The 23193-nt window shown below is 45.4% G+C and overlaps 1 protein-coding gene across 2 annotated transcripts; it reads right to left on the bottom strand.

Annotated features, from left to right (window-relative positions):
• Window positions 1-543: 543 nt before the first annotated feature.
• On the bottom strand, window positions 544-22046 carry GEMIN8 (gem nuclear organelle associated protein 8). Of its 2 annotated transcripts, none has more exons than XM_022565996.3 (4): window positions 21913-22046; window positions 12713-12757; window positions 11644-12085; window positions 544-1054 (listed from the first exon to the last, which is right to left on the bottom strand). In XM_022565996.3, the coding sequence occupies exons 2-4, from the start codon at window positions 12722-12724 to the stop codon at window positions 795-797; spliced, it is 714 nt and encodes a 237-aa protein (XP_022421704.1). In that variant the 5' UTR covers window positions 12725-12757; window positions 21913-22046; the 3' UTR covers window positions 544-794. The 2 variants fall into 2 exon arrangements, with proteins under 2 accessions (XP_022421704.1, XP_022421705.1); XM_022565997.3 differs by having other exon boundaries at window positions 12713-12923; window positions 21913-22037.
• Between the last annotated feature and the right edge of the window lie 1147 nt (window positions 22047-23193).

Raw genomic sequence — 23193 nt, 5'->3', positions numbered from 1 at the left:
TAGTAAGAGCTCAATTATACCTTTCCTACAACAGAGGAGACTGCAGAGGTGAGCAGGTTTGGGAACTGCCGTCCTTGGCTCTCAATTCTGGATGACATTCAAGCTCTGTAGAGACAAGCAGATAACCAGAAGGACATCACACAGGGATTCTCACTCCTTTAGAGCAGGAGTTGGCAAGCTACCACCCACAGGCCAAACCTGGCCTGTGGCCTGCTTTTATAAATAAAGTTTTATTGGCATGCAGCCATGCCCAGTTGTTTACTTACCATCTCTGGCTGCTTTCCTGCTGCAAGGGCAGAACGCAGGAGTCAGGACACAGCCCACCTGGCCTGAAAGCCAAAACTAGGAACTCTTAGGCCCTTGATAGAACACGCACGCGGAGCTCTGTGCGGGAGAAGCGGTATTCGTCCGGCGGGCTTGCATCCTTTTCCGCGGGGCTAAAGGAATTGGAGCGGGAGAGGACGCCTGACTCACTGAAGGCCTTTGCCTAGTTCGGTTGGTTAAAGATACAAGAAAACAGAAACGCAACAACTAGGCAGTATCTCCAAGCGAGAACTTTAATGAACTGGTCGCTCTTAGTGACATTAAAAACCAGTGGGATGTATATGAAATTCGCGTTTTACCTCAAGAGAAGATCTCTCATGTTGGCAGCAGGGCACGTCCTGCCCACCTCCAGGTGGCTGACATTACCCCCGCCCCCCGGGGACTTTGGTGAACGTGCTCATTAGTCAGCCTTACCCAGAGAAGAGCCACGGGAGAGGGGGAGGGGGGACAGCGAGAGGAAGGGGCGCGGCTCAGAACTTGAGCGGGATGACTGGCCAGTACTTCGGCTGCTTGCGGTCGCAGTGCTTGTCGAAGCTGAGCTGCACGGCCGCCTCCATGGCCTGGATCTTGGCGGCGCTGGCCCCGTACAGGTGCCGCATCTCGGCCCGGCGCCGCTCGCCGGGCCGCTCAGCTGGGGGCAGCACGGAGCGGCGGCGCGTGTCGCGGTACAGGTCGTGGTCCGCGTTCACGTAGTCGTTCAGGCGCGCCGCGTCCAGCTGCTGCTGCCGCCCTGGGAAGCAAGCGACACGGGCGCCGGCGACGCCGTGAGCCGGGTGATCTCAGCTGGCCCCCGGCCCCTCCGCTCTCCTCCTCTCACTGCCCCACGCCCGCCCAGCTCGGAGGTTCTCGGACTCTAAGGCGTGACCTGCGCCGGATTATCGTTATCTCCTTAGTTAGGAGACGCATCGCTCGCTCACTCATCAGAGGGCTACACGCAAATAGAAGTGGCAACAAGCCACCAGGAAACGTGTCAGTCCAAGTTATCCAACCTCTGCAACGGGCCCTGAAAACAGAGGACAGAAATGCAACCATGTGGGTCTCCGTCTACACCGCTGCCCACAAGCTGCCCGGCCGGGCATGGCTGGTGGCGCTCCCATGGTTTCAAACACTGCACCGGGCCGGCAGGGAAAGGAAACGCTTCCTGGGAAGTCCAGTGTTGCAAGAAGTAGTACTTCCCACCACAAATGAGATGGTGGGGAAAAAAGTCACCTCTTTGGAAGCGGTATGGGTTTGAGGTCATCTGGAAGAGGGCAAGGCTAGCAGGTACAGAACTCCACCACGATCACGATCTCTCCGTGCGTCGCAAACGCAAATCACACTACACAAGGAAAGGTTAACCGATTCAACCCTTGTCGAAGGTAAAAGGGCCAAGAAAGGGTAATTCTGCAGATGGCAGGAAGGCCTTGGCCACCTCATCTTGCTGCTGTGTTGCCCGCAGCAGCCGGCCCCCTTCCTCACCGAGGGATGGGACCTGCCCCTTCACCTCCCAGGTCAGCTTAGGCTAAACTTCAGGTGGGACGGTTATATGCTCTAATCCTACGAATTTAAATGGATTCTTGTAAAGCAAGACAGATTTACTCAGGTTATTCTCCCCTGTCAATTTTTACTGTAACAAGTCCTAGGATCATAACTTGTATTCTTACGTAAATAGAAACAACACAGAAATGTCAACAAAACATAAGGTCAAATTTAGCCAACTTACAGATTTTTGTGACTGTCAAGAACAGAGAAACTGGTAGCAGAATGCACACATCTGTAGCCACTGCTAGCAAGAGAAATACTAAGGAGTGAAGATGGTTGTAGGGGAATAAAACAATGATATAAATCATTCTTTCCTTCGTTAAAAAAAAAAAAGCAGCAGAATGGAAGCTGAGTATGGAAGGGAACACAACAGTGAGCAAGTCAAGTGACTGGCGAGATATTTACATGGCTATGCTATTCATGTGGCTAGGCATAGACACTTCCAAATCCCGTTCTTTATAAATCGTACCTTGGAGCTGGAGGGAAGGAGTTTTATACTCTTGGAAACATTATTAAAAATGCATACGACCATTTGTCTCTTAGCACACCTGCAGTTTATTTTTCATTTTTTTAATTGTTTTTCCCCCTGGAGTCAGTGCCACCATCTTCCCCCTACACTTGGTGATGCTGCTCCCCCGCAACAGAGAAAAGAACGCCGGACATGAAGATAAAGGGTTCCAGCTCTACATCACGCTTTACTGCTTACAATTTTAGAAAAGGCACTTTGCCTCACTAGATTTGGAGTTTCTCATCTGTAAAATTAGGAGGTTGGGACTGACCTCCACCGTCGCTTCTGCAGTTCGTTTTTATACAAGGAAGTACTATGGGAATAAGCCAAATGACTGTCAAGCAAAAGACATGCAATATAACTGTTACCTTATCCATGAAAAAGACAGAATTGACCTACTGTGAAAGGTGGAAGTAAACCAAAATATTGGCTTGATATGCAAATGAATGGGAGGTCAACAAGCATTTGTTTCTCATTTTTGGTCTTTCTGGCAAATCTGAAACTTCAGGATTTAAGATGTTCAATTCTCATGGGTGTCTGAATTCTACCCCCTCCTCCCCTGGGGACTACTCTTCCAAAGGCTTGGCATCTCCACCCGAGCCAGGGACAGAAGAGCCCCTCTGCCACCTGTGACACGTTACCAATCCTCGGCCCCGAGGAGGCGATCCCACGTGATCCCTCAGAGCCTCTGCATGTAGACGACAGAGGCTCCCAGACCACGGGCCTTTCACTCTCGAATTTGTCCCAAGACTATCATCATGCTCACTGACAGATTTAGTGACACAGCAGACGTTCAACTTCCTGTCGAAATCAGCGTCTCAGTTTAAAAGTTTTAATAAACACTGGAATCTTTGCTATCTTAGTAAGTGTTGCTCTCTGCCGTTAGGATACGTGAATTTAACCTTTTTACTTTTGCATCTTTATTTTCCTTTTCCTTATAACTTAACATGGTTATAACGATGCTTCTTTCTGCTGCCCTTCTGACAAAAACTATCTTGCAGACGTTAAATCAGTCTAACAATTTATACGCCAAGAGCCGTTTCCTCTTATTGACAGCCGTGGATGAAACGCTACGTGACACCAAAGCAACCCCAGCTGGCCGTCCGTCAGTGAAGCCTGTGCTGTTTTCCAAGTCTGCACTCAGCATGTGCTCATCACAGCACCATCACGGGGTTTTAGTCCTTAAGAGACTTTATACCGTGTAAGAATAAAATAAAAGACACGGCCCTCTGCTCTCAGTTCTCTATTTTTATCTCCTTCCCATCCAGGTTTCCTCATGAAAATTTAAGGCCCAAACCCTGGTCCCCTCCCAGTCTCACAAGAAGTGTGGAGGTTTCCTGGTTTCCTGCACGGCCGGTAGTTGCCCTCAAACATAGATCGGAGGGACGGGAAGCGGGTCCCCTGGCACCAGCGGCCCACCTGCGGGAGTCCACTACGGGGGAGGGCACTGTGGCCTTTACTCACCCTGTCTCCCCAGCCCTGGGGGAGGCCGCAGTGCCCGACTGAAAGCAGGTGCTCAGAGGTTGTCAAGAGAGAGCTCAGACAAAGGCCAGACATTATTATTATTATTATTATTATCTTTGCAGTACGCGGGCCTCTCACTGTCGTGGCCGCTCCCGTTGCGGAGCACAGGCTCCGGACGCGCAGGCTCAGCGGCCATGGCTCACGGGCCCAGCCGCTCCGCGGCATGTGGGATCTTCCCGGACCGGGGCACGAAGCCGCGTCCCCTGCATCGGCAGGCAGACTCTCACCAACTGCACCACCAGGGAAGCCCAGACATTATTTTTTGTAAACAGCTGTTCCTTTCAGATGCTACTGGAAAACAATGACAACCCAGGGATAGAGAAAGAGATGCTCAACTCTCAAAAGGCTCTGCGTAGAGCCCCCTCCCGCAGGTCCTTGAGTCTCCATGGAGGAGAGGTTGGGGGAGGGGGAAGGAAGGGGCACCGCTGAGTTGGGGGTCTGATTTTGTTCCCTTACATTCGAGTTGCTTTGCCTCTACTTACTCACAAAAAAAGAAAAGTTCTAACATTAGACTATAAATTTGAAAACCAGTCAGCTTAAAACTAAATACCCTCAGACTAGCTGGGCGCTGGAGGCTACAGGTAGCACGTGAAAGTACTTTAGTGTATACCGACCTAGAGGACCAAGCAAGCCTGAGGATGCAATACTCACTTGAAGGCATCCACTTATTCTAGGCTCCACTTATTGCTTCCTCCCTCCCAATGAAAGAAAGGATTCTCAATCACTGGTGGTTTTTCTTCCTGTCACAACAAGGTGAGGGCTCAGCCAGCCAGATGGAGAGTCAACTGACTGAAGCAGAGAAGTCGAACACCACACTTCACGAATAACTGAACAGGGGCCTTGTCATGCAGAGGTCGGTCATTTTTCCCAAAAACAGCTGTGGGACTCAGTGTTACCAAGCACTTCTTTCTTGTAGGATACTTGACCAAGGCAATTTGTGTTAATACAAATCAGAGTATCTTTTTCAATTTCAGCTTTAAAACAGGGTTGTAGTGGGGGGAGTAGCCTCCCCGCAAGTTTCCATCGACCCAGAACCTCAGAATGTGATCTTATTTGGAAATAGGGTCTTTGGGGATGTAATTAAGCATTGAGATGAGATGATTCTCCATTAGGGTGGGTCCTAAATCCAGTGAGAGTGTCCTTATGTGAGACAGAAAAGGACACATACAGACACAGGGGGAAACCATGTAAAGATGACGGCAGAGGCCAATGAAAGCCAGGAGCCGCCAGAAGCCGGAAGAGGCAGGCCCCAGAGCCCTTGGAAGGAAGCGTGGCCCTGCCAACAACTTGATTTTGGTCTTCCGGCCTGCAGAACTGTAAGAGAATAAATTTCTGTAGTTTTCAGCCACACGGTTTGTGGTAATTTGTTACAATAGTAACAATTAGGAAACTAATTCAGTTACCATGCATACAGAGTTAAAACAGGAAAAACAGTATTATACTATTAAGGAGAAACTCTACTGGACTCCATCTGTGTTCAGGATATATAACCTTGATATTTTTTGCCTCAATCTATACATTTACATGGTGTTACCAACGTAGGCTTAAAGTCTATAAAGGAAAAAACAATCATGGGAAGTGACTTGCACTTCAGAGACCCTGACATAGCAGGAAAACATTCATTCAGTATTCCAAGATAATTAGCTCAAAGGCAGAACATTTTGGAGGACAAAGCACTAAGACAAATGAGTGTTAAAGAATGTGATTTTCCTCCATTTTTCTAGGATTAGCATGTCTGATTATATTCTCTGCTGTGTTGCCAGAATTAATGACCTCAGCACAACCGAGCAAAAGCACAGACTTGATTTATATCGTGAATGCCTCATTTCTGGCTTGTCAGCAACACACCCAGAACACAGGTGCTTGCCAGCAGAGCTGGAGCCATTACTGACGGGTCTTCCATCCTCACCCCACATCCCTCACTCGACGACAGATGTAATCCCCAAGTCCGGGGGCAATCACCATGTTTAATTTTAGAATAAAAGTGCGTTTCCATCCCTCCCTTCCATTTTTCTATGGCCATTCACACGTATCTTCTCACGGACTGCTTTGATGCCCCGAACATCTGGACTAGATGAAACACACACATGGTGGAATTGTGCTCAATCAGTATGATTCCACACTTGAATCTCATTGACGAAACTAAGACAGCTCCCTGAACACTGGGCCGTAGGTTTCGTTATATCTTCTAGGTTTTCTGTGGAGGGTGCAATGAGGGAGAGCGGGACGGGTTCCAGCAGACTGACTGAAGGCTCACTAGGAAGACTAGAGTCTAAACCTTCCTGCTCGGGTGGACACAACGTAAAGGAGCAGATGTCGCCCATCAAATGTCTACAAAGTACACCTGGGCCCTTGGTAAGACCAGCACTTTGAGTGCTGGGCGGGGAGTGCACTCAGCCCTTTCTTTCCCTCTCATTCCGCACTGCCCCCATCCCTCAAAGCCTAGTGTGCACTCCGTTTCTCCGCGACCAGCCCGTGGAGCTCCTCTGACCACTGAGCCCACTCACTCACCGGCTCTTCCCCTCATTTGCAAAACTACCCATGGCGCACACCATAAATGGCTCTTGTAGGTATCATTTTAAACTTGATTTTGTCTTCTCTTCCCACGTGGGTTTATGCTCTTTGAGAAATGTCCCTGTTTGGACCCGGCATCTACCCCCAAAACACAGGTGACAACTATCTGATGGGCTCGTGTCGAGACAACAGTGGCAAGGGTTTGTTTCGGGGGGCCTGCTTCTCCACGGGGAATGACAACTCTCATTTTCCCTCTAAGTATTAGGATGAGGACCTCGCAGTCTCAACTGATGGTTATTTATGACCATAAAATGATACCTTCCTTAACCTAACAATAAACATTTTTCCTAAGAAATAACTGACAACACAGCTGACCTTTTAAAACTTCACAACTGTCTACTTTCCCGTAAGTAATGTTACCAGTGAAGTTTTAGATAACAGCAATATCTCGCTGGGAAACGATGACATATAATATAATCAAAAGCATGCCTGTTACTGCTGCACAAAAGAGTTCTTTGTTTACCCTACTTAATATTTTTTTGGTTTTTATTGCTGAAATATGTGAAATTAGAGACTGTCCGGAGGAATGGTAACCACAAACAAGAACACGTTGTCCAGCCTAAAGGATTTCATCCCAAGAAGGTATTAAATAAGACACAGATGAATTATATAATGTACACATTCCTTTGGAGGTGAATGGTCCTGAAAAGCTGTATCTTTCAAGTTTAGCTACATTTTCCCTTGCTAGTAATATTTTATACAATCTGTGTTCTCTAAATGATTCATGTTCAGGGCTGAATTTGTCCTAATTGAATAAGTAGCTTCTAGTGGCTCAAAGAGCAAAACAACTTCAACCGAGTATTCACATGACTCAGGTCCCTCATCTCTTTATTCAAACATTTCCCAACTGTGTATGTAACTAAACCTCTGTGAGCATTTCTAGCGAAGGTAATGGATTGGAAAGCACCATGGGCATTCCAATTACTTATGTCTGAATGCCATCATTCATGACTGCTCGAAGGAACACGAATTGATCCTATACGCCACTGAAAGTGCTGGTGAAAAACCTAGCGCTGGTGAAGTGCTGCCCATTATTTTTGGTGGGGCAGTGTCAGGGCCTGGCGGCTGCTTCTCACAGAGACCGCATCTTTTGCAGGAAGATTAGATTCCGACACCAAAGCCCTGTTCTCACCCTCGCCAGACAACACTCATGTCTCCCGGGGACCTGATAAAGCTTTCAGGGCGGACTGCAGGACACAAGGGCATCAGAGATCCCAGCACAAGCAATTTTGAATTATGCTACAATTACACGTTTTTAAAGCACAAAGTAGCGGAAGCTCAATGCGTTTAGTGCTGTTATGAGGAAGGTGGAAGCAGGTTCATTTCCCCAGCCCGTGTAGTTTACTATATTAACTTATATCAAGCAAGAATGTCCTTGAAACAGAACTAAAAGTTGTGGTAATGACTACTTTGACAAAATTGTATTAGTGGCTCAATTTGACAGATCTCAAAGCTTTTCATTCTTTTATGTTTTAAATATTCTAAATCAATTTAAGAGTTTGAAAAGTGCTGCCTAGGGCAGAAATATATGACTTCTTTTTTTTCGAAGTCAGAGAATACTTTATTAAAAATATGCAGAATCTTAATCAAGCACTCACCAATCAGCAACCAGAGATGATCACACTAAGTGAGGTCAGAAAGAGAAAGACAAATACCATGTGATATCCCTTATATGTGGAATCTAAACTATGACACAAACGAACTCATCTATGAAACAGAAACAGACTCACGGACATAGAGAACAGACTTGTGGTTGCCAAGAGGGAGGCGAGGTGGGAGAGGGATGGAGTGGGAGTTTGGGATTAGCAGATGTAAGCTTTTATATATAGGATGGATAAACAACAAGGTCCTACTGTAGAGCACAGGGAACTATATTCAATATCCTGTGATAAACCATAATGGAAGAGAAAATGAAAAAGAATGTGTATATGTGTATAACTGAGTCACTTTGCTGTACAGCAGTAATTGACATGACACTGTAAATCAACTATACTTCAATCAAAAAAATAACAATCAAGCACTAATCAAGACAGTATCAGAGTAAAACCAGTTCATGGTTAATAATCCATGTTAAAGGATGAGTTATTAGCAACAAACCATAACAAGTAACACTCCTTGGGCACTGACTTCCGTACAGAGCACTGTTGTATAACTTTTATCTCATTTAATCTTCATAGTTAGCATCCCATTCATTAGAATCCCCATTTCACAGATGAGGAGACTGAGGCACAGGGTAGCGGTGCACAGGATAAGAACCTCCAGCTAGTAAGTGCTGGAGTGGGGCTGGAAGCCTGTGATTCCAGCGGTCCTGCCACAGCTACTCCTGTATAATTCTACTAACAATAATGTAAGTACTGGTGAGTAGGGATGGAGGTTGTAAGGGTTTCCATAAAATTCCCTTTTTTGTTGGTTCGCTATCTAGATCACGGTAAAACAAACATGTACCAGATTTTCTTCACAGCAATGACAAGACCTGCGTGGTTCACTTTACGTCCCACTCACAGAGTGCATTTGGAAACAAAGAAAATTCTGCCAGGGTGATTGTATTGGTTTCCTAGGGCTGCTGTAACAAAGTGCAGCACACTGGGTGCCTTAGAACAGAAATGTCTTGTCTCACAGCTGGGGAGGCCGGAAGTCTGAGATCAAGCTGTCAGCAGGGCCATGGCCGTCCACAGGCGCTAGGGAAGGTCTGTTCCAGGCCTTTCTCCCAGCTTCTAGCAGTTCTTGGCTTGTGGCAGCAGAACTCCAGTCCTCTCGTGCCATTCTCCCTGGGTGCGCATCTGTCTCTGTTTCCAAATTTTTCTCTTTTTATAAGGACACCAGTCATACTGGATCAGGGCCCACCCTAATCTCATTTTAACTTGTTACCTCTGTGAAGACCCTCTCTCCAAATAAGGTCACATCGTGAGGTCTGGGTGGGGTTTAGGACTCCAACAAATCTTTTTTTTAGCGGACACAATTCAACCCATAACAATGACGATAATAATAGGACTTGGAGCCCTGATGTCAACTAAGCAGATTTAGGGATGATATCAAACGAAACATGCAGTTCCTCAAGTTTATAAAATATTCAATGCCTACATCACCTTGTAAAATGGCTCAAAGAACCACAGCAAGTTTAGCACTTCATGGGATAAGGTTTGAAAAGTTCTGATTTAAGGCTCATAATTAATACTGAAAGACTTCATTCATTCATTCAAAATAATATTAAGTGCCACGCAAAACTTAGCAGGCAATTTTCATGACTTTTTCTTAACCTACCTGACAAAGGCAAGACGCAGAAACAGGGATGGTTCTTAACCAGACATCTGTAACTCAACTGACATGTGAAGGACACATTTCATTATTCTATTTTCACATCATTCATCTCTACTTTTCATTGAATAACTCTGTCAGGTTTATTTTAAATTAGCAGGTCATTCAAAATGGCCTTTTAGATGGCTGGGGTTTGCTCCCATCCTTAATTACAACTTCTATCATAAATGTGGCACTCTCTCCGGCAGGAAAAACATGTTCTTCTGCCTTTGGGTATGGACAACAGAAACAAGCCCTGTCTCCATCATATTTTCTTTTTCAAAAGCTGTAACAAACAGCATTCCAACCACACGTGGACATGCTCCAATGCCAAGTCTCCCTCATCTGTTACATGCTTTTAAATTAGACTAACAGTTATTTCAAATGTATTTTGAAAAAAAGGTAAAATTTATTCCCGAAGATCAAGGAAAGACATGCATTCTATGTGTAATAGAAAGTACTGTTTTAAAAATACTTGTTTGCATATACTTTCTAATATGCATCAAAGAAGTCAAAGGTTTAATCAAAAGAAGGGAAGTAAAACTGAATGAGTAGTGAAGAATCATAGGCAGACACTAAAGGGCATGAGACTTTATACACAGCCCATTGCTCAGTTCCTGGCACCCAGTGGGGGAATCAATACATGCTCGCCCATCATTAGGAAAACACAGATCAATCAAGATGTAAATGAAATGCACCCATCCCCAGGCTTCTATGTCTCCGTTTACTAGAAAATTCTAGGCAAAATATATAATTAGAACTCAATAAAAACAATATTGAGATGGCATGTTGTAATAGGGAGGAAAGCATCTGTATGTCTGTTAGAGACACTGAAAATATAAATGGGCTGGTGAATCTTAACAGTAAGGAAAGCACAAAAAGCAGTTTTAGTTTTTTGTGGCAAGTTAGTAAGAAATTAAAAACATAAAATTCCTGCTTTCCGACTGAAGATTTAAGACCATTATCACAATTCTCTAACCCCAGGAACAGACAGCCATGGCACAGAATCAAACCGGAGAGAGTAAATACCAGGCATTTTGTTATTCTTTTTAGGTTCGCACTGGTGTCTACTCTGGAGGGAGCTAAGATTTAAGACCCGGTAGCTCTGCAACACCAGGGCAGTCTCTGAGCTGTGCACCAGTGAGGCGGCAGCAGCATTTTAGGAACCTAGTGGTCCTAAGCCCTGAGTGTGTGCTAGAGGAACGAGCACAGGAACTGGAGTCACACACACCTTGCTTTGAATCCTAACAGCAAATTACTAGTTGATACCACAGAACAAGTCAATGAAGCTCCTGAAGGCTCACTTTCCTTATATGTGAAATGGGCTTAAAACTTTGAGGGACTGTTGTGTAGACTAGGGAATGCGCACACATGTGCGCGCGCGCGCGCGCGCGCGCGCACACACACACACACACACACACACTCCATCTGGTGTAGTGTCTGAAATTCAGTAAATGGCAGAGGTACTATTAGGATAAGTTTTGTTCTAGAACTAAAAAAAAAAAAAAGTCCTATATTAAAACAACCCTGAAAACTAATATAAGTGAGGTACCACATCACGAGAGCTTTTCCAGGCTTAGGATTGGGTTTGAAATATTATCTGTACCCAAGGGAGGACTTAGAAGGTTGTAAATGAGGGCAGGACAGGACTTTCCTGGTGGTCCAGTGGGTAAGACTCCACGCTCCCGAAGCAGGGGGCCTGGGTTCAATTCCTGGTTGGGGAACTAGATCCGGCATGCATGCCACAACTAAGAAGCCTGCAGGCCAGCGAGTGCTGAAATGAAGATCCTGCGTGCAAAAAGTAAGAGCCAGGGCAGCCAACATAAATAAATAAAAATAAATGTGGGCAGCAGACAAGGCCCGGGGCGGGGCCGTGGAAAAGGGCGGGTTGCACTTACGGCGCTCCTCCTGGTGCCTCTCGGTTTGGGCGAAGTACTGGCGTAGCTCCTCCGTGATCTCCATGTTGCTCACGTCGCATTCTATGCCACCATCGTCGGACTCGCTCTCTTTCTCCTTCTCCTCCTCTGCGTACCAAGCTGGCTCTTCTCTGCCACGTGGATGTGGTCCACGCCCGCCAGCATGTGAATGACTGTGGTGGGAGTTCCAGGAGGCTGGGGGATGCTCGTAGCAGGACTGAGGCCTTCTGCCCTCCTGAGCATAAGCGCTCTGGGGAAGGCCCATGGCAGAAGAGTACCACGGGGACATGAAGCAAGATTCCATGGCCTTCCGATAGGCATTCTGGTGGCAGTGCATCCACGCCATCGCTTGATGGTAATGTTGCCAGTATCTTGCGTAGACCGGATGAGAGGGCCAAGACTCCAGAGCTAGCGCTGTTGCCGGCTACAAAACAAAAAAAAATGTAGGCTAGACAGCACGTGGTTCAGCCTCAAGAGAAACCTTCAAACGTTCAATCAACTAACCGGGTGTTTACTGCGTATCTACTAAATATCTCCTCTCCACGAAGGTGCTACGGGCCCAAGGAGAATATAAGACGGGTCCACGCCCACGATGGGCGCCAGGCAGTGCACACTTGCTCTGAAGTACACGCGCATGAGGCACACAGGGAACAATTAGTTTGAGGTTACGGCCCATTATAAAGTGGGGACAGAGGCTAATAATGATCATTTCTAGATGAGACGCAGGGGGCAAGAGGACCCGATGTCTATCATCTTGGGCCTTTCTACCCACCGTGATTAAATGACTAATTCCAAGTTAGAAACGCCTGCCAAGAACCACATGAACTGGTGAACATGATGATCTCCGGTCCCTCCCTCTCTGCCCCCTAAACGTGCTGGCGGCCCACTCCTCAGTGCCTGGGACAAAAGATGACGAGCAACGCACCCGATGGTGCTCTACCTTTAGTTTTCTGATGTATTTCTTTGGTCTTCTCCATCACGCAATGAGACACCAAGACCTTAACGACTAAAACTTACCTTTTATCTCATCAGTTAAAAAAAAAAAACTTACCTCTGCTGCCATCTCTGATTGTGAAAGTCCAAACGAGCGCCGAAGCTAGGAAAGAACAAGCAGAGTGCAGACGTCTGGTCAGTCCAGGGCTGTGATATTCATAGCTATTTTGCAGTTTGCATAGCAGCTCCTCAGAGGCTGCTGTCTCCCCAGGATGGTGCCTGATCTTCACGCAACACACCACGACAGCACCGACACCTGGGCTAGTGGTCTGAAAAGGAGGGATCCCCTTAGGTGTGATTCAGTGGCTCAAAGGACACTGCACTTTTCAAGTATAGTACTTGTTTCTCTATTGAAAGTAAAGCCCACGACAGTAACCACATAAATAGCTAGTCATATGTATGTAAAAAAGAATACACGGAACATGAACTAAAAATGTACAACTATTACTTTATTTACTAACCCATAGTTCATGCCAATGCCTATTTAAATTAACCCTGGAGGGCTTCCCTGATGGCGCAGTGGTTAAGAATCCGCCTGCCAATGCAGGGGACATGGGTTTGAGACCTGGTCCGGGAAGATCCCACATGCCGCGGAGCAACTAAGCCCGTGTGCCACAACTACTGAGCCTGCGCTCTAGAGCCCGTGAGCCACAACTACTGAAACCTGTGCTCTAGAGCCCGCGAGCCACAGCTACTGAAGCTCGCGTGCCTAGAGCCTGTGCTCCGCAACAAGACAAGCCACCGCAATGAGAAGCCCACGCACCGCAACAAAGAGTAGCCCCCGCTCGCCGCAACTAGAGAAAGCTCGCGCACAGCAACAAAGACCCATTGCAGCTAAAAATTAAACAAATAAATTTATATATAAAAAAAGTTAATAAAAAAATAAAATAAATTAACCCTGGATCTCCCAGAGGCCTGAGTAGAATAGAATACATCTTGCCAACTCACTGGAAACCTTTGTTGGGTCTTGCTGCAGGCCTGGGACTCGGAGAAGCCTCTCTAAATAAAACAACTCTCTCGGCTGGGTTGTACCCTGGGCTTTAAGCCCCTCAAATGCACCTTGCTTTGGTTTTGACTGCAAAAAGCATCTTTCAGCCAGCATGTGACACAACACTCCCTGCCTACCCACACTGCGTCTCTGCGGGAGGAGGAACTGGTCGCTTGGAGACTGTAAGGTCGGATCTTAACAAACGGCACCGCAAAACAGAGGAAAGCTTCAAGTGAGCTTTATTAGGGAGCGCTCCCGGGCGAGGTTCACTGGTCCGAGAGAAAAGGGCCAGAGAAGTCGCACCCGGGCGAGGGTTGGGCAAGATTTTATAGGGGAAGAAGGGAAAGGGGTGTGGTGAATCTGGGAGGGCGCAGGGTATTCCTTATTTGGTGGTCTTTTCAGGTATCCTGGGGGACCGTTAGTCCCGCCCCTCGAAAGGCGGGAAGGCTGGGCTGGGTTCAAAGTCCCCAGGTCAGTTCCTGGAACTGGGTGGTCCGGAATGCCTCCAGGGCAGTTTCTGGAACTGGGTGGTCCGGAGAATTTCGGTCTGATGCAACCTGTGAATCTGATTTTGTTCCCCTGCCTCGGGCCAGTTGGCCTTATAGAGACTCCACCAAGTGACCACGTAGAATACCTTTGCCCTACAGCCTTGTTCTGCCAGGATTTACTCCCTTCCGTGCTATCTACCTCTTGTGATTTACTGATATGGCAGGGAGCAACTCAAAGTAAAGTTTAATCTGCATCTGCACCTTTTACAACCTATTTAAAACACACTTCACTTTTTTCCCTTCTGTTCAAGGGTTCAGAGATGCTCAAGTGCCAGCTGACACCAGAATGTACTTTAAAAAAAAGTTAAACAAAAGCAATAGCCTAAAATGTATGAGAATTTAAGCATCTATGAGACAAAACCCCTAACACAATGTGATGCTGAGCAAACAGGTCCTTGGGTTTTGAAACTCTGGAAATCAGATACCGAAGGAGTCCTATTTTTCCTACTTTACTTAATTATAGGGTAGAATTTTAAAATCTCCAAGCCTTAAGAAATAAACTTGACTTATTTTGTAATCTCCAGCAGATGTTTTGCTATGGTTAATGCGGAACACTGAGATGTTAAATTGACCACATCTTTTAAGATTTAGCCTAAAGAGAACGATTCACATTCTTTTTAAATATAATAAGCTTTCAAAGACGGTATTTCCAAGAGGGCTGACATGGTCTTCTGTAAATCTCTCTTAAACACAGCCCACACTTCCTGTTCCCTGTTCTAAATTCACAAACACACACACATGCAGTGAATGTAAACTGGGGAAAAGCTAACAAATACAGTGAAAATACAAGTGTAAATTACTGTTCACACTACAACTATAATTTAGAGGCTTAAAACATAAACAATTATCTGCAAGCCTGGCTAACTGCTGTGCTTTATAGGCTACCGAAGAAATACACATTAAAAACAGTCAACACAACTAAGGGGCTAACCACCTACAGGAGTAAAACCAACACAAAAGAAATTACAGTAGAAATCAGTATACACTTGAGTGCTAAAGTGTAAGGTACAGCCTTTAAGCGGCTAATTCACTCCAGCCAGGTTTTATATGTCTACCACTGAAATCTGAACAGCTTTCTGAGTGCCTGAAGCACAAAATGACATTAAAGTGAACTCCATGTGTATCTTAATCAAATTTGTTTTAGAGATTAACAATTAGCATAGGAATTAAATTAAAAAAGCCTATGAGACATCTGCGCATCTTGGGGAAATCAAGAGTTTTGAATCCAGACTTCTATGCTTTATAAAATATGTACTTAAAACCAGATCAATGTAAATATTAATTATCTCGAACTGGGAGATCTGACAGCTTCAGATATATAATAAATATCATTGTGACTGAACACTACTGCAGACCTCAGACGACCCTGTTTTTATTTATAACTGGGAAAATCCAGCCTGGCTTTAGAAGCAGTAGTACCAGTATTCTGAAAATGCACAAGATGGCTTATGAGAGGCTCCCTTCTGCAGAGCTAGAAGTTAGGCATGCATGGTAGAGTAAACAACTGTTTAAGAGGTTCAAGTGTAATTCAATGAGTGCCCCAGGCTGTTCAAATGCCAATGGCTGTGATTAAAAAGGGATGGGAGTGCTAATTTGAGGAGTGGTTACTTACTTATGCCTTTGATTCAACAAATAATTTGATAGAAGGGCTGCCATGTTCCACTGCGTCAGAAATCACGAAAGGCACTCTGAGCACTTTTGCAAGAAAGCAGCCAGGACTAAGAGCTGGGGTGGCTGAAGAAAGCCAGTCCCAGCATTCGGACCAGAGGCCGTTCAGATTCAGCGCAGGCTGCTGACTACCTATAAAGCATATCAACTAATCTGCCGAGATGCTGACCTCTTTTAAGACGCAGGCCATTAAGGAAAGATGAATTTACATTAATCATGGAACACAGGCACCTTTGTCATCGATTTTCTTCTGATTATGCTTTTCTCATTGCTTTGGCCACTGGAACACTTATAATCAGATCTGCTGCCATCTTACAGCACGTTTAGAGTCCTCAGGCTCTACGTTCAATATGCCGCTCATGTTACCCTTGGATTTATTATTTTCCCTCCCCAAATTCCAAAACCTATCTATCACATCCTTTTACATTTTAAGTATCTTTAAGATTCCTAAAATCCTGTAGATACTCAATTAAAAAGAGTATCGCTTATATGTGGAATCTAAAAAAAAAAATGATATAATAAATGAACTTATATACGAAACAGAAAGAGATCCACAGACAGAAAACGAACTTAAGGTTACCAAAGGGGGAAGGGGGGGGAGGGATACACTAGGAGGTTGGGATTACCATATACACACTACTATATATAAAAGAGGTAACCAACAAGCACCTACTGTATAGCACAGGGAACTCTACTCAGTATTTTGTAATAACCTATAAGGGAAAAGAATCTGAAAAAGAATATATAACTGAATCATTTTGCTGTACACTTGAAACTAATACAACATTGTAAATCAACTATACTTCAATAAAAATAATAAATAAAGTTTTCTTCAAGTTGAACAAAATAATCCTGAGAATGAATGACAAATTAATCAGCCCCTCTCAAATCAAGTAAGAAAAAGTATAGGGCTTCTCTGGTGGCGCAGTGGTTGACAGTCCACCTGCCGATACAGCGGACGCGGGCTCGTGCCCCGGTCCGGGAGGATCCCACATGCCGCGGAGTGGCTGGGCCCGTGAGCCATGGCCACTGAGGCTGCGCGTTGGGAGCCTGTGCTCTGCAACGGGAGAGGCCACAACAGTGAGAGGCCCGCGTACCGCAAAAAAAAAAAAAAAAAGAAAGAAAGAAAAAGTATAAAAAAACACATCCAAAGAAAGAGCGGCTTGCATAGAACTTTATTATGAGCTTGCTATTTCCAGTATTACTGTTGGTATTTTACACCAGCAAATTTTTTTCTCTAAAGGGCCAAATAGTAAATATTCTGGGCTTGTGTGTCACATATACTGTTACATAGCCGTACTTTTTTTTAAAATTAAAAAAACAACCTATTAAAAATGTAAACATCATTCTTAGCCGTGGGCCATCACTTGGCCACCCCTGCTTTATGTTAATCCATTACGAGGCTCCATAGACTCTGCCCTCAGTATGTTGAGCATCCTAATCGTTCCTCGCTTTGCACTTGCAAATCAGTGGAGGAACTCTGAGATTCTCACCCATCTCATAAGTTATTAGGCTCAGAATAAGACTAGTGGAAGCAAGAAAACTGTGATTATGACCAATAGCAATTTGGTGACCAGTTCCTAATACTGGGGACAAAAGAATCCTCTCTGTGACTAAATAAGCAAATCGGACCATTTCTTAAAGAGCTCCAGAGACATTTAAGGACTTAATTAAGAAAAACAAAAAACAACCCACCCTAACTCCTGCAAAACAGGATCAATCAACAGGGCTTAGAAAGCATATGTAGTGCCGTGATTTCTGATGGAGATTCTAGGAGCTGCCCCGGGCTAGGCAGGAACCCAACAAGGACGGGAAGCAGGAACTGGGAAGCAGGAGAGAGTCCCGAGTGTTTATTCCCTGGAAGAAGGAACCCATATCCTTCCCGGCTGACCGCATCAGTTAGCACCCAAGGGAAAGTGAGACCCTACTCTAAGAATGGGCCCTGTTAGCTTTTCAAAACTGGGTTCCACAAAGGAGCTTAAGGACCTAATAAAAATGCCTGGGCTTCTGAAAAGCCAACGTTAAAATAATTCTAGACACTATAGCAGTACTGTCACACACCACCACCAGCTCAAAGGAGAGAAAGCTTGAGGTAGCAGCAGGCTGAGCTGCCCTTTCAGTGGTTTTTAATTTTATCTTTCATTCCCCACCTCCCCAGAGTGTCTCGTACTTTTTTCTGGCGCCTGGCTCTGTGTACTGCACAGCGACTTTTCTCCTAGTGGGGTGGTGGAGCTGAAAGAAGAGAGGGCCAATGCCAGGGAAGGCCGGGATTCACGGCACTACCAACTGGGCAGCCCTCCCCAGGGAGGACAATGGCACGACAGTCACTGCCCAGCTGAGCCTGGGCGAGTACAGAGCCCGAATTCATTGTCTGTCCTCAGCCACCAGAAGAGGAAGGAAAAAAACAGCGTTGAGGTCATTCACGAAACACTGCTGAGGCCCACAGGCAAAAGGCAGTGCCTCTGGGTCTCCAATGATATATTTTTCCGTATAGCCTTTCTTAAAAACTGCACTCATTCTTCAATGACTCTGCTTATCCTGGGAGACACATTTTTAAATGCATAAATATACACTAACAACAACAGACATGAGCTTTGTGGTTTTCAATGGACAAAATGTGACTATTTCCATTGAGTCATTAAACATTGCCACCAATAAGGAATGTGGCTTTGTTGAAAGGTAGTGACATTGTCCTTTTTTTTTTTGGCTGAGTTGCACAGCTTGTGGGATCTTAGTTCCCCGACCAGGGATTGAACCTGTGCCCCGGACAGTGGAAGCACGGACTCCTAACCATTGGACCACCAGGGAATTCCTTGTACAAATTCTTTTTACTGCCTATTTAGATTCTTATAAGTATAGGATCTAGGATGCATCATAGCAACCAGATAAATAAAACACAAATTCCCTTCGAAATGATAATGTATCCTCTGTAACTGGATTTTCCTCTCTATCCTCCTTTTCCACTAGAATTCTGAAAATTAAATACATGAAAATTCATCGGCTTTGATTTTTGCATAGAAACACGTTCAACGTTGGTCATTAAATAAGATACACAACTTTCCCATAAGGCTCTCCCTAATTTGGTTCTCTGAGCCAACCAGAGAATTGGGGGGATCTAATTGGGCCTTCAGTATACACAGTTTCAAAGTAGAAGAAACGGGGTCTGCTGGAGATGGCTCAAAATAAATGACGGTATGGTGAGAAATCTGAATTACATACATTGAGTCATACGCAGTTCTACGGAATCTCGGTATATGCGGTAATAACCCTATCAGAGAAGATGTCTCCCAGTAAACGCACACACTGGTAGGAACTTCCTCAACTAAGACAAATGAGAAAATGAGGTTTTTTTGGAGAGCACTGCTTCTTGCCATCACCCCCAGCTTCGATCTGAGGCTGGCAAGTTCAGCTGGCTTGCTGCCCTCAGAGGCTCCCTCCTGTGGCTTGGCGTGGTCCCGGCTTAGTGATTCAGACATCAGAGATGGCTCAAGTCTGAAAGGCCTTTTCCCACCCTCAGCAGTCCAAGCTCCATCTTTCCTCCAGACACAGGCCTCCTACAAGCGCACAAGCTACTGTGTTTAGAAGGCCTGCCTCTGTCCACCTATAACAGTTAAAACTGATGGGTGAGGGAGCCTCAAACCTGAGTTTCATTTCCCTTTCATTCTCTCGACCCCAAGCCCCAATTTACTCTTCTGGCTGTTGCAATAAGAAGCAAGGTCACAATGAAGGCACAGCATGGGGAAGGAACGTAGTTCCTTGGCTGAAAGTTTCATGGCTGAAAGGACGTAGTTAGCAATTCTTCTTTTTCATACAAACCATATTCCACCCATAGAACGGCACCGTTTAATTTGTCAGCAAGGGTGATGGATTTGGGAATGGATTTATTTGCAAGTTCACCAAATCCCCATGTGACTAACATAAGAATCAGAAGTGAAATACGAGGACAGCCCCGAAACAAGGTTACCCCTTGACTCTTGAACACAACAGGCAATGTGAAAGCTGAAAATTGGGGTAACCGACAAGGACAGAATACAACGCAAAAGAGGAAACAGATAAGTTCCCCTCATTGCAAGTATATTCTTCAAACAGCAAAACCTAGTGTGACCATGAAGGAATAAGGGTTGGACAGGTAGGTAATACAAGTTAAGAGCATAAACCACGACTGGTTTAAAGTGGTTAAAGTCACCACTGGATGTCAGGAACCTTATTTCAAATTTTCCTTCCATAAACACATACAGGGTAATTCCACGTTAATCTCTCTTTTCTGAATTTAAACGGCACTCACTATGCCCCTTTCATTTGGCCATTTAATCAATTACTTGTAGGCCTGGATTCTGCCATCTGTTCCTTTTAAATTTCCTTTTTTCCTTCCAGCATAAAAAAGTCATAGCTAATATTTCCTGCCCTTCGATGCTGTTGGGATCACCATTTCCTGTTAACACTCTCCTGCAACCTCTACCCTCCCTAAAATCATTGAGTAGCTAGTAACTCAAATAACTCTGGCTATAAAGCTCCAAATCTTTTCGGAAAGTAGATATCTAAATACATTAATATGTTTTCAAAGATATTTTCAAATCATCTGATCTTTGATCAACAAGTTACGCTCTTTTTTCACCTGTTCACTTTTTTACACTGTTCTATAGCTGGATTTCCTATTGTAGAGAAGTACAGACGTCCCTCGGTGTTCGTGGGGAATTGGTTGCAGGACCTCCCCCCGACAAGAGACCAAAATCCGCGGATGATCAAGTCCATTACATAAAATGGCGTGGTATAGTCGGCCCTATGCATCCGCGAATGCGGAGGGAAGTTTCACAAGTTCCGCATCTATTTTGTGAATTCTCCAACCTCTACTCTACGCTTACTTGTTCAGTTTTCCTCCCTTTCTTCTCATTTCACCCTATCCTTAAATGTTGCACCCTAAAAACCAAAATAATCCTTCACCCTCTGTAAAACACTTTTAGAATGAAAATTCTCTCTGGAGCTTTAGTTTATATCCTTTCCCAGCACAACAACGAATACTCAGAGGAGATCTGTACACCTTACTGTGAACTTGCCTTCAGTTATGCCTATCCAAAGTTACTAGCTAACAGTCTTGGAAAATATATGGTTTCTGTTCACATTGCCATCCCAAAGGGGCTGTTACTCCTATAAACTATATTAGTAAAAACTGTACGTATAAAGGTTACCCCCACCCCATAATTCATCGGAACTCTGAAAGTAACTCCAGAAATGCTATTTGTGTTATTAATCTTCAGTCTAAACTTTCAAGTAATGTTATTCTGACTTGAGGTGCAAAACAGCTGAATACAGAATCTAGCCTGTGAAACAACTTTAAAAATCATTCCTGAAAAAAATAAACTTGTTCAGAACCATCTGGTCTGTACTAAGGGACTCTCAGGATTTCAGAGCTAAAAGGTACTTCGTTGGCCACTGGTGCAACTTCACTTAACTACTGAGGAAGAACAGAGGGAAAAGACATTCTCCACCTCCACAGGTAAGGCGCAGAGAAGACCGCAGGTGCCAAATGTTCTCCAGGTAACTGCCATCAAAACCTCTGACCTCCTACAGAGGACAACGTGCGAGGTTAAAGAGAGGAAAAGAAAACCCCAATTTTTGAATAGACGGGCTAATATCCTAGGCTTCCCTCTAAGGATGAGGCTGACCTGGGTGATCTGTTCTGATTCTGGGCTGGATGGGCAAAGTGCGAATTCACCTTCCAGACCTAGCTTGACACAGCGTTACCTGGCACATCAGAATCACAATGGGGAGCTTTCAGAAAAATACCGATGCCGGGGCCCCACTTCTAGAAATTCGAATTTAACGGGTCTGGGATGGAGGCCCGGGCATTTAAAAACCATCCAGTGATTCTGGCGCACGGCAGAGCCGAGGGGCTCTGGAACCAGTTCCCTCTCACAATTAGCGGGATGCTGATAATTACAACGATAACGTGACAGGCAAGCCCTCTGCTCTCCCGGCCTCAGAGAAAGTCAGGGTCAGGGGCCTCCAGGGGCCTCCTTCACTTCCCAAATGATACCCAGCCGCCCCCGGAGTCACCTCGAGAGCTCGTAGCTTGCAAATCCTGGGCGGTGGGCGAGCAGGGACCTATTTCCGGTGGGAAACAGGATACGCGGTGCGTGGGAGAGGATGTTGCCGGGGCGACTAGACGTGAGCGGCCGGTGCGGGTCACGTGGCCATGACGCGCAGGAAGTTCCGCCCCCGTGGTTGACGTCCCGTCCTAGCCGCGTTCCGCACCACTCAGGGGGAGTGGCGCGAAATGGGGGCTCCGCCTCTCGGGGCGGAGCGTGGGGACGGCCGGTGCAGGGTGTAGTGACCGGATCGCGGCACTCGGGGCGCGGTGGGGGAGGGGGGGCGGGCACTCCTGTGCCTCGGAGTCGGGCGGTGGGTCGGGAAGACGACAGTCGTTTCTGCACGGCTTCCGCCTCCGCTACAGTTCCTTGGCATTTAACTCTTCGCTCTGAACTTTCTCACTTCCGTTCCCTTGTGTTTTGTTAGCCTTTGCTTTTTTTAAAAACTAAAACGGAGGGCGGTCGTGGCCCAGGCTTTGAAAATAGTCACCCAGATCTGAGTTTGAGTGCGATTCTAGCGCTTAGTTTATTAACCTCCCTAAGCCTCGGGTTCTCTCCCCGAAGAGGTGAGAAATACCTGGTGCACAGGGCCTGGTGCGTGATAGCTGACAAAAGTTGGTGCCTATTAATTAACATTTTTTAAATCATCACAATAATTAAGGGCAATACCTGTTCTGTTAGCATCGCAGAGGATCAATAATAACCAAGCATAAATCACTCAGAGCCTAAGTGGCTAATCCTTTCCGGGGTAATTTGGCAAATTGCGCCAAGAGCCCTAAAAGGGGGCCTAGTTCTGTACTAGAATGTTCACTTCTGAGAATTTATTCCAAGGAAAAACAGACGTAAACCGGATGCTCATTGCAGAATTATTTCAAAAAGTGGAAAGTGGAAACAACTTAAATGCCTAATAAGAGTAAATGGCTAACTCAATTAGACGTTATCAATGGTGTGAACATTATTACCATGTTATTCCTGTACTCAAGAAGAATCAAATACTATAGAAGAATATTAACAAATTAGTACTGGATGCCTACTGTGTGTCAAGTATTATTCCATATTTGCATTGTCCATTGCAGCCGCTTGCCATACGTGGCTGTTAAGAGCTTGAGATGTAGTCTGAACTGAGGTGGGCTGGAAGGGTAAATTACACAGTGGCTATTGCAGAATTCGTTTGAAAAAATGAATGTGAGATACCTCATTTTAAAATAGTAACAGCATGTTAGGGAAGGACTGTTTAGGTTAAGTAAAA

Source organism: Delphinapterus leucas, chromosome X, assembly GCF_059928025.1.
Source record: "Delphinapterus leucas isolate spDelLeu-1000000601 "Yukka" chromosome X, BTC_Dleu_Yukka2, whole genome shotgun sequence".
Taxonomy (NCBI): domain Eukaryota; kingdom Metazoa; phylum Chordata; class Mammalia; order Artiodactyla; family Monodontidae; genus Delphinapterus; species Delphinapterus leucas.
The sequence above is the reverse complement of the archived record's forward strand: the minus strand, read 5'-3'. Positions and strand labels throughout refer to the sequence as shown.

Excerpts from the sequence above, each read along its gene's own strand:
- GEMIN8 (XM_022565996.3), bottom strand. Across the intron at positions 1,055-11,643 it reads GAGGCACCAGGAGGAGCGCC|GGCGGCAGCAGCAGCTGGAC; the intron begins GTAAGTGCAACC and ends CTTGCTTCCCAG.